The 12500-nt window shown below is 37.5% G+C and overlaps 1 protein-coding gene across 1 annotated transcript in view; it reads left to right on the top strand.

Moving 5' to 3' along the window:
• pepd (peptidase D) overlaps positions 1–12500 on the top strand; it is an 84956-nt gene that overhangs the window by 13914 nt on the left and 58542 nt on the right. Inside the window, exons 5-6 of the mRNA XM_077194679.1 lie at positions 9647–9694; positions 10680–10741. Of these exons, the coding sequence (XP_077050794.1) occupies positions 9647–9694; positions 10680–10741 (110 nt within the window). The remainder of the gene's footprint in view (positions 1–9646; positions 9695–10679; positions 10742–12500) is intronic.

The raw sequence follows: 12500 nt of genomic DNA on the forward strand, positions 1-12500 counted from the left end.
CTGTCCATCCTGGTTAACTGAAACTCTGTTAACAGAACAAATGCACTGTCCATACTTCTGTCTGAATGGATACTGGCCAACGCAATAATATTGAAGTGGCCAAACATTGTCAGATTAATCAGCCTGGTTGATGTATATCAATAGAGTTTATGTCTTAGAGAGAGCGAGAGCTGTGTGGTGTCAGTCAGTGTGCTTCAATTTGCACTAATGAAACCTTTTATAGGAAATTCACATTTTAAAATCCTAAAAGCAGCAAGAAGATCATCAGAATAAATTAAATAAGAGCAAATTGCAATGTAGATCCCTGCAGACTCCGATACCGTAATCATTTCCTTCCCAAACACACGCGGCATGTTAAGATGCAGCAGTTTAAGTGCACTTGTAAGTTGTTAGCTGGGATATCGGCGCCTCCGGCCATGGGTCAGTTCTCCACATGTAGAAAGCAGTCATGCTTGCAATATGAATAATTCGCTATGTTTTTTTTTTTCTATTTCTGTTTGCTTATCAAGAGCTCTGCTTCCAAAATCAAGTGAGCTTCCTAGACAGCATTTGAAGTCCTTTCCAAAAGGCGAAAAAATTACACTCATATGTATGCATTTGACAGATGCTTTTATTCAAAGTGACATACATTGCATTCAGGGGATGTATTTTTTATCAGTTCAAATTATTATAAGAAGCCTAATTTTGGGCAATTTCTAAGGCAGTGCTTCAGTGCATTGCATTCAGCTCAGTTAAAAGTTGATGGACGGCAAATATTGCACTTTATATTGAAGTTCAAATGTATTCTTCATCCAGTGACCACTTCAAACTGCACTAGTTAAAATGGTTCTCTTGGGTACAGATTAAATTAGACCAGGGCTGCAATGCATGCTGGTCCGGTGATGCTCATCCTGTCTGGGTTGACAGGTTTTCAGAATGAAATGTACTGTATAAAACGATGAAGATGAGAAAAGGACCCACTCATTCTGTCCTTGGTTTTGTCTAAATGAGGGTCATTTTGAAATGTAATTGTGAAGGATTGTGCTGAGGTCAGAATATCAGAGCGTAGTTGACACTGTAATTGCTGCTTGTTTTTCAGGTTCAAATGGAATAAAAGATAATTTAATGATTATAGTCTATTTCTTATGTTCCTTTTGGGGTTCTTCATGTTGATGTTAGATGGCCATCTTTGGCCGTTGCATCATGAATAGTTGTTTGTGAATGTAAAAGTTTCAAAGATCAAAGTTAAATGGAGTTTTTGTCTCCTAAAAGAAAATAAGTGATTCTGAACAGCTTGGAATGATTTGTCAGTATTTCAGTCTCACTTCCTGCTCAGTCTATTAAGGTTTGTAACTAATTAGCATAATGCCAGTCTGTGGTGTTGATTGGCTGTACAGCGTCTCTTAGCTCCGCCCTCAAACACTGTAGTGTATCTGAGACTGGAAGAGTTTGGTTCGTGTTGTTCGTGTCGAAGACGCTGTTTTCTGCTGACAAAGCAAATCCACTTTGATGAGATTGATACGGTAAAACCCACACCATCGTTACTGTTCGTATCAAGAGCTGAGATTCAGATATGATAATGAGCGTTTGCTTTCTGACCAATCACAGCAGAGCAGCTCTCAGAGAGGCGGAGCATAGAGAGACTGAATCCTTGATCGAAGCGTTTCAGACACTGAGAGAAAAGAGCTGATGCTGCATATATATGAGAAAATTCGTGCTTTTTCACCTAGGATGACTGTAAATCGATTGTAGGAGACCTTTAAATTGGTATTATAGGGGCACTTTAATGAGTTTTTCTCTGATGTATGATCGCAAAATATTTAGAAAGCAAGTTATCCATCCTTATGGAACGGAAAAAGTGCACTGTCGATACTGGTTACCAGCCAATGCAATGATATTGAAATGGCCAAATATTGACCTGGTTGATGTATATATATATAGTGGTGGTATTGATGACACTGTTTTTTGAGTTTTCTGTGCTCTCTTTTTCATTCGAATGCACAAGTGCATCTCAGTTCTCCTCAACTCTTCTGTTCTCTGTGTGCCTGAGCGTTAATGACCTTCTCCTGAGGTTCCTCTCAGCGCTGCTTAAACACATCATTTGAGAAGGCAAACAGAGACGCTGCGAGCAGAAAACACACGGAGATATCTGCAATCTTACAAAACAAATGAAATCTCCAAGGCAAATACAACACCCACAAACACCCCATGTTTAATCCCGAGCGCTAACAGAGCCTGAGACGGGCCGCATCGGGATTCAACACACGCTGAGGGTCTGTGACATTCAAAAACGTCCTCGTCTTCGTTGCCCTCAGCTGATAGATAACACACACAAGCATGACTTTGAGAGTCCTCGGACTGTAAATGTCTTTGCATTTGTTGAGTTTATGCAAACTTAATCATACGATGCTTGCCATGGTTTGATTGTTGCTAAAGCAAACATCAGTTTAATATGCAAAAACCAATATTTCATTTTGAGCATTTTTGTTGGCATATTGGAGATTTCAAGAATCCTGACATTATTTGTGCAATTCCATTTTTAAAATTAAAGGCTGTATGTTTTAATGTTAGTTATGCAGTTTTAATAATAATAAATGTAAAATACTGTACAAATATATTGCTAACTTTCACCTTTTTATTTACCAACCTGTAGGACTTACTATCAGATTCATTAGAATTAAGTCTACTTCTAAATGAAATGCCTTGCAATTGTTTTCATCTTGAAAACAGAAATGACCAGACTGTACGTATTTCTGATTTTTGCTGTTTTTATTCTTCTTAGACTGTAAAGCAGCATTTTTTATTGCATGTCCTGCTTTAAATTATATTAGGAAACGTTTTTATTCAGGAAGTACACTAATAAACATATAATATTTACAGGATAAAGTTTATCCTGTGGAAATGTTAGAATTACTTTTATCAAATTGAAAGATTAATACAACTGTTATTGTTAATATTATTGTTGGTACTTTTGTCTATATATATATACATATATATTTGTTTGTAGGGATATTATTGTTAAGTTATATATACAATTATAATATAATGCAAAAAATAATATGTTTTTCCTCAGTATTTCTGTCCTATTTTCCCGTACAAATATCTAAACATTCTTAACACAAGATACATTTACTGGAGAAGTGAAATAAAATCTTGTTATGTGAAAAATTTTAATCAAAAAGTGAGTTTTTGCTTAATACAAGGAACAAGTATCTGCCAAAGTGGTAAGAAAAATATTCTTGTTTTCCCTTTGAATTAATTTGATTTTTGACCCCATTGGAAGATATTTGTTCTTGTTTTAAGCCCAAATTCGCTTCATTTTTATATTTTTTTCTGAAAAGTCTTCACATCTTCTGTAATGTTGCTTCTCCAGTAAATTAATCTTGATTTAAGAATGTTTTGATGTTTGTACTGTAAAACAAGACAAACACTTTTTTGTAGTGTAATGTGATTATTTTTTTATTTTATTACTCTTGAGTTTGCCATGAATAAAGCATTTGATGTGGTTGTGGCGTTAAATGATAAATAAGTAATTCAGAGCCATAAGTCAAACCTAGCCTGCTTACAAAATAATCAAATATGTATACCGCAGAAACGTAAAGATGATGTACAGCTGCTGCTGCACGGGGTCTGCATTTATACAGCTGTCATTCATATGTCCATTTCCATATTTCCACTGTTTTTTGTGCATCTTTTTGTCCATCCAATGGCAGATTGGAGATTTCAGTCATTTTTGCAGTTCTGTTTAGTGACGCTAATGGTGTAAAAATGCGTATTTTTTTCCGATAATTTCTTTTTTTGTCAGTTCCATCATGAGTTTGGGATCACGTTCGGTTCTCCGGCGCTTGTCCTGATCTGATCCCGTCGCACTCACAGCTGCTTGACTCCATAATATTCAATCATGCACGCAGTGATTGCTTTTAATGACAGTAATTTTCCACTTACATTGAGATGTTGCTATTCAGCTCAGGAGGCGAGAATGTCAAATGAAAACAATATTGATTTTGTTTACATTGATTTTTTTGTGACACTTTAAAACCATTAATCTTGATCACTCATAATATTAGAATAATGAAGGGTGTTTGACACGGCTGCCGGGCTCAATTAAACTTGGATCTTTGTTAAAATGTTTTAAAAGTTGGCCATTTATCTTGCATGTCACTTTTTTTCCCTTCGCCATCTGTCTTCAATAATCTGCCGTCTCAACAATATCTCTGATTAAGAAGTTGATTAAAAAGTCTCAGTTTTGGTGTTGTCTTGTTTTATTTATTTATTTTTCAGAACTTTAATAATGTAATATTTCAGCCCTTTGCCTTCTGTTCGGGATGTGTTGTTTAATTAAGAAAATGATCACAATTCTTTTGATCCATTTAAGACCGAGTGCAAGATTTTATTGGTTATATATAAGACTAAGTATATATTTTTTTCAGTATATCGGCTTCATTTGTTAACTTTAAAAATACTTAAAAATAATTGATTAAACCTTGTTAATGTTTCAAGCTTATACTAGTACCTTATTAAAATCCAAAGATGCATCTGTTAATATTATTTAATGGACCTGAGCTGACATGAACTAACCATAAACATTTAGCTGATTAATGAATGATGTAACTAGTGATGCACGATATATCAGCTACCATATCGATATTGGACGATATATGTTGATTTTTAAAGTTATCGTTTTCGGCCTGATAAGAAAATTTGGCTGATAAATAATGGATTATTTCCTTCTGCTTAAACACTTCAGATGCGCACTGTTCAACATGATGGTTTCGAATTGCTTGAAATATGATTGGAATAATTTCAAAAAAGGAAAAAACAGTAAAGTGCAAGAAGTCTGTCAAAAAGGCTATATAAAATTATATTGTGAACATTATAATTGTGTGCTTCGGACATGGCTTTTAATGGTGAGACTTTTGTTTTGTAATCAGGCTCTCAAAAATGAAATACAGTTTTGGATTTAAATGTATCGGTCGATATATCGGTTTTTGGCTTTCATTTATAAAGAATTATCGGGATCGGACAAAAACTTCATATTTGTGCATCCCTAAAAGCAACAGATGTATTGCTCATTGTTAGTTAATATCAGTTAATGCATTTACTTACACTAACTAATGGGACCTTATTGTAAATTGTTACCATTTTTTATTATTAAAGCAATTTTAATTCTAACTGTACGATCATCTCATTTAAATCACGCGTTTGCTATAGTTGATGTATGTGCACAACTGCAGCTGCTTTACATTATTTCTTAGTGTAGCGATGAATCTGTTTTATAACAGGCCTCGTAGTTTGACTGTTTTTACACTGATGTCAGACTATGTGATATTGTGGTCACACTTTACCACGGTACTTTACCACATCAGGTCAGTCTCACCCACAGCCAAGCAACACATTAGTAGTTAATCTGGTAACATCACTACGCGTCATGAAATATCAGTTTAGTTACGCCTGAACTACCTTTTAAATGCTGAATTGTTTCAAGCATGAGGGAAACAATCCTTCAGGTGTCGCTTTGTTTTGTTTTTTAAGTTGGAGATGCAACAATGCAAATGATTTCAAATCAAAAGTTGTGCATTAGTCATTCAGTCTGAACTACCATAACCCATTGTTTTTATTAACTCAGATTAACAAAGATTAATAAGTGCTGTAAAATGTACATTGTTCATTATTATTTCATTTTATCTATCTAATGCATTAATCCTAACCATAAAAGTGTTCCTGTAAATGTTCCACCTTTTAAATTTGCAAACCTCTGACTTTCTTTCAGACTCATAAGTCAAACCTCGCCTGCTTACAAAATACTAAAATATTTATACCTCTGAAACGTTAAGATGATGAACAGCTTCTGCTCGGCGTCTACATTTATTCTACAGGTTCGAGGGTTTCAGTGAGAAAATCAATTATTAGGCCGTTGGTCAGTAAAGTTTGGGTAACTCTCTAATTTGTTAACATTAGTTAATGCTGTATATTTTACAGCATTTATTAACCTTAATGTTCATGTTAGTTCACAGTTCATTAACTAATATTAACAGATGCAACTTTTTATCTTAAAAATGTACAGTATTAGCAAATATTAAGATGAACATTAAATAAGAGTAATAAATGCTGTAGAGGTATTGTTCATTGTTAGTTTTGACTGAATAACTTTTGTAACTATATTTGTAATGTACATTTTATTTATAAAGTGCAGTGTTATTTTACATTTGATTACAGTGTCTGTGCCTGAATACCTGACAATCTTAAAACACTGTTTATTTCAATCGTATCTTTGTTCAGTTGTATCTAATTGCTAATTTGTTATAATGTTTACTTTTCCTTAATAATGCTTGAAATGTAGATTAGTTAGGATAGTTGTTTTTCTAAAGTATTTTTAAACCACAGGCAAACGCTCCTTGTGTAAGTGTTCTTCAGCCTGTTGATTTGTGTTCATGATATTCAGCTACAATTAAATGTTTTGCAATAAGACTAAATGTAAATGATATCTAAGGTTTTTTCTTTAAGTTATTGGAATCCAAATTATGCATCGATAAGAATCAGAATCGATAAACGAAACCAGAATTGTTAAAAATCAAACGATACCCAACCCGAACTACAAACACTACAAAATTTTTTCAGATTTTCCACACCGGCGTTCTCTCTATATTTATGATTATTTGCTGTCTTTTATCCACTGCCTTCACTGGATCCTTCACTGGATCGTTCACTGGGTCCTTCACTGGATCGTTCACTGGGTCCTTCACTGGATCGTTCACTGGGTCCTTCACTGGGTCGTTCACTGGGTCCTTCACTGGGTCCTTCACTGGATCCTTCACTGGATCCTTCACTGGGTCCTTCACTGGATCCTTCACTGGGTCCTTCACTGGATCCTTCACCGGATCCTTCACTGGATCGTTCACTGGGTCCTTCACTGGATCGTTCACTGGGTCCTTCACTGGATCGTTCACTGGGTCCTTCACTGGGTCGTTCACTGGGTCCTTCACTGGGTCCTTCACTGGATCCTTCACTGGATCCTTCACTGGGTCGTTCACTGGATCCTTCACTGGGTCCTTCACTGGATCCTTCACTGGATCCTTCACTGGGTCCTTCACTGGATCGTTCACTGGGTCCTTCACTGGATCGTTCACTGGGTCCTTCACTGGGTCCTTCACTGGATCCTTCACTGGATCCTTCACTGGGTCCTTCACTGGATCCTTCACTGGGTCCTTCACTGGATCCTTCACCGGATCCTTCAACGGGTCCTTCACCGGATCCTTCACCGGATCCTTCAACGGGTCCTTCACCGGATCCTTCACCGGATCCTTCACCGGATCCTTCACCGGATCCTTCACCGGTTCCTTCACCGGGTCCTTCACTGGGTCCTTCACTGGGTCCTTCACTGGATCCTTCTCTGGGTCCTTCACTGGGTCCTTCACTGGGTCCTTCACTGGATCCTTCACTGGGTCCTTCACTGGGTCCTTCACTGGATCCTTCACTGGATCCTTCACTGGGTCCTTCACTGGGTCCTTCACTGGGTCCTTCACTGGGTCCTTCACTGGGTCCTTCACTGGGTCCTTCACTGGATCCTTCACTGGGTCCTTCACCGGGTCCTTCACTGGGTCCTTCACTGGATCCTTCACTGGGTCCTTCACCGGATCCTTCACTGGGTCCTTCACCGGATCCTTCACCGGATCCTTCACTGGGTCCTTCACTGGGTCCTTCACTGGGTCCTTCTCTGGGTCCTTCACTGGGTCCTTCACTGGATCCTTCACTGGATCCTTCACTGGGTCCTTCACTGGGTCCTTCACTGGATCGTTCACTGGGTCCTTCACTGGATCCTTCACTGGGTCCTTCACTGGGTCCTTCACTGGGTCCTTCACTGGGTCCTTCTCTGGGTCCTTCACTGGGTCCTTCACTGGATCCTTCACTGGGTCCTTCACTGGGTCCTTCTCTGGGTCCTTCACTGGGTCCTTCACTGGATCCTTCACTGGGTCCTTCACTGGGTCCTTCTCTGGGTCCTTCACTGGGTCCTTCACTGGATCGTTCACTGGGTCCTTCACTGGGTCCTTCACTGGGTCCTTAACTGGATCCTTCACTGGGTCCTTCACTGGGTCCTTCACTGGGTCCTTCACTGGGAACAATACAAGTCAACACCATTACGATTAAAAGTTTGCCAAGAAGTATTTCCTACTAAAGCAAGACTGTGGCTGTGTCCGAAATCATATTCTCTCTTGAGTAATATAATAATAATTTTTATTTTATATAGTGCCTTTAAAAGTAGCATCTCAAAGCACTTTACATAACAATAATGAATTTAAAAGATACACATAACAGTCCAGGCAGTAAAAACTAAACAAGCAATAAAAAATATAAAAAGCCAATATAATAACAAACAAAGTAATCACATAAAAGCTACCCTAAAAAAGTAAGTTTTAAGGGAGTAGGTACTTATTTAGTATATAGTATGAATGGACGTTCATCATTCACCATGCTGTCATGATCATGTGACCTACCAGTGCTTCACAAATCCTCTCCCATGGCTTTATGGGATAGTAACATTTCAGACTCTTGCCTACATTTGGCCTACTCTTTTATGAGTACTGTGAATTCGGACATGCGTTTTTTTGTCACATACTGTTTTTCAACTACTATATAGTAGGCAAGTATGCGATTATTGACGCAGCTGGTCAAGCGTATTCATAGTAGACTTGGACTTGTTTGTACGGCTATACGCCTAGTGCATTATGGGTGTTGAAGTTCTCCTACATATTTGGCAGAAGGGAAGACAACAGCCTTTTTATTTGTTTTCTCGTTTTATCGAAAGCCATTTTACCAGCGTTTAATATCTAATTCGTTTTTAAATTATGTTATATACAATGTGTATTTGACGCTGTCATAAGCACACATCGAATATGGCGATATCTAGTTTTGACTCCCGATCTGTCCCTCAGCTCATGTTCTCTAGACGTGGCATGTTCGTGATTTGTCGGATAAGGAACGTTAAGTATACCCCCCCCCCCCCCCCTCCCCGTGCGTGGCGTTAATCTCATGTTCTCGCTGGGTTCACTCGTTCAGGACGGAGAGAGATGCTGAAAGCTTCATTTAGTCAACTGTTGTCATTGGTCAATCTGCTTTCCTGACAGCTGTATTACAATAAGATAATAGAGCCTGGACTTTTTTTAAATAATTGCTTTTTTGCATGAAAAAAACGAGATGTTTAATAATGTTTTGTGGTCCATAACAGCTTTTTATATTTTTTTTATGAAATATCCCTTTAATATTCAGTGCTGGTGTCGACAGTATGGATTTCTGTAGAGCTTTCAGGCAGAAATGTGGATTCTGCCCTGAGGTAATATAGTCTGTGTTTGGGTTTAAAATGCTTCTCATCCACTCCCTGGAGCACATAAGACAGCTCAGGTGTTCTTTCCCAGAATCCTTTGCTCTTTTTGTTCACAGAGTAGAGCTGGCTGAAGATTATTGATGATTCATTCTTTCATTGGTTGACATTTAAGGTGTCTGTCAGATGTCTGCCACCACCGCTGGTTCTTCTCTCATAAGGACAGCTCACCTCAAAGGCTATATGGCTTTTGTGCATTAGTGTACCTGTCAGTGGCTTTTCACTGATATTCTTAGAGGCGAATGATGTTTCGCTTGAATTATCCACTCTAATGAAAGCTTTTCTTCACAGATTGCTGATGTGCTGAGCAAAATGAAGCCAAGTGTCCTCCTTACACTGGTAAATTCTTTCTTCTTTATTTCACGAGAAGTTTTATAGGATGGTAACCATGTCTTTTATTGTTAATTGGAGTAATACACACACATATATATATATATATATATATATATATATATATATATTAATCCTGTCAAATTGATTAATCGTGATTAATCGCATCTAACATTAAAAGTTTGTAAATGTATATGTGTATGTATGTATATCAGAGCTGCATGATTCATTGTTAAAATATCGCAATCTCAATTCTTGTGATCTCATTCCTAAAAAACTACGATTCACCTGTGTATATTCTACCGGCACATTTAGATTTGTATTGGCACTGCCAAATACAATATGGATATGAATACGGATATAAGCACTGATGTCTACGGAAGCGATAAAAAAAAAAAAGTAAACCTCCTTTTGAAAATAGCACTGCACTTCAAATAACAATTGTATCAATTACATCGTTACACCAGTAGGTGGCGACAAGTGACTGTTAAAAATGTACTTGTCATTGAATCATTCATTCAAAAGAGTCACTCAAAAAAAAAATATATATATATATATATATATATATATATATATATACATATACACAAACTTTCAAATTGGATGTGATTAATCGATTTGACAGCACTAATATATTTTACATAGTATATGTAAAAAACATATTTTTTTATATTTTAATTGTTTTTTATTATTTTATTAAAAATTTTATATCATAAATTATAATTGTATTAAATTATATTTTAATTATTATTATTATTATTATTATTAAATTATAATATAATTAAATTATTAATAGAATAATAACAATTATATATTATAATAGTATTATTAATATATTTACATTATCAATATATTATGATTTTACTTCTGTTCTATGACTCTGGATAGAGATAATGAGCAGGTTTAATGTCTCTGTCTCTGTCTCTCTCTCTCTGTGTGTGTGTGTGTGTGTGTGTGTGTGTGTGTGTGTGTGTGTGTGTGTGTGTGTGTGTAGCGGGGAGTGAACACTGATAGCGGCAGCACCTGTCGTGAAGCGTCCTTTGAAGGCATCAGCCAGTGAGTTTCATCCATTATTCAGAGTTCTGTTCCTGAAACTCATTCCAGGGACAGGAGCGCACGTGTCCTCCATGTGATCGGATAAAAAGCCAGATGCACGAAAAGACTCATTATGAGAAACATTTCCAGAGATTAGTGATTACATCTTCACCGTTACCTGTTACTGTAACATTTATACGTGAGAAAGTTTTTAAAATGCATGAATGTTATTGCATTAGATGCAAAATATCAAAGCAAAGAGCACAAACACACATTAGGAGGGTTGAAATGTTAAAGTGTGGTGAAAATCCAGCTTTTAATGTTGTTTATATGTCTATGTGGTGTTTTTAATGTGCTTTAAGACAAACCATGTGTAAATTCATAAGTCGACAGCATTGCTGAGTATTTTCTCCTTAAAACTGCAGTGAACCAAAAACCCTATTCGCACGGGATAAGTATTACCTGGTGACCTCTAGCAAAGTCCTTTTAGGCAAGTCATGCCACTCGGCCGCCATCTTGGCGACGCCTCCGGGCAGCTATTTCGGACTAACAAGACCAGGCTCCTGTCTAAATGAATGGGCAGAGAGTCAGAACTGCACTTTCACTGGTCACCGGGACATAAAAAATGCATGTATAGAAACAGAAGTAAAATATGATAAAAATCCCTGAAATAATTTGATGACTTTGCCCCAAAATAAGGTTTAAAACGCCTTTTCCCCCACAGGTTATACACAGGTTGTTCTCTCCCTCTCTGCCGCGCGCGCTGCACAGTTTGAAGCACAGTATGTGCGCGCTCTTGCTCGTTCGCTCTAGATTCCGGGAGATTTTAACTAATTTGCGGGCATCAGGGAGCCGCTATCAATATGCGGGAGACTTGGGATGTCTAATATTTACACAACGCACACTGTCACTGCATATCAAATCTGCCGCCTTTTCACACAGTAACGTATTTTACGCTGTCGCAAACCTCAACTATGCGTCAGTGGAACCAGACGATAGGCTTAAATGTTTCCCGGCTTGACTGCTAAAAGCAGACGATTGGCTTTCCAGCGGGAGGGGCGGGACATGTGCATACAACCGCCATCTTTGACGTTACAGGTTTTACCTATATAGTTGTATTGAGGATGGAGGAGGTGGCATGTCTCTATATAAATTGTCTCTGCCTCTAGTAATTTCTAGTGATCATTTGTCTGTGATCTTAATCCCGTGCGAATCGGCCATGTCTGTAATTCGTAAAGTAAAAATTCCCCCTCAAATGACCTGCCATATTTCGCTGAACGCCGAGGTCCGGTGATAACATTAGTCCCGTGCGAATCGGCATCTCTGTGATTTGGCGAGGCCGTATATCATTTTTCCAAGGTTTTTGTTTCCTGTGCGCCTTTTTATCCATCTTTTGCGAAGAACTTGGAGTGTTTTGATAGTAATTTGATGTGCTAGGTCATATCTCTATAACTACATCACAACTATACAATTGGCAGAAAGATAAGGCTGAAAATCATCAGAAGAGTGAAAACAAAAAGAGTGATTAGATGGAGATGATTGACATGTATATCAGCATGCGGTAAAGAACATTATTCTGTTTATGATCATACAGCTCGACCTATAATAACAAGACATTTCCAAGCAATAGCCTATTGACATCATATCCGGGAGATAAGTCTGTAAATTAGAGTAAAATCACAGGCTTCAAAATACTAAAATATTTATACCTCTGAAACTTCATATAAACTTCAAATAATACTAATCCCGTGCGAATAGGGCTAAAGACAGTCTGAAAAAC

Source organism: Siphateles boraxobius, unplaced genomic scaffold, assembly GCF_051911475.1.
Source record: "Siphateles boraxobius isolate OS27281-9 unplaced genomic scaffold, OSU_SipBor_1 32, whole genome shotgun sequence".
Lineage (NCBI taxonomy): Eukaryota > Metazoa > Chordata > Actinopteri > Cypriniformes > Leuciscidae > Siphateles > Siphateles boraxobius.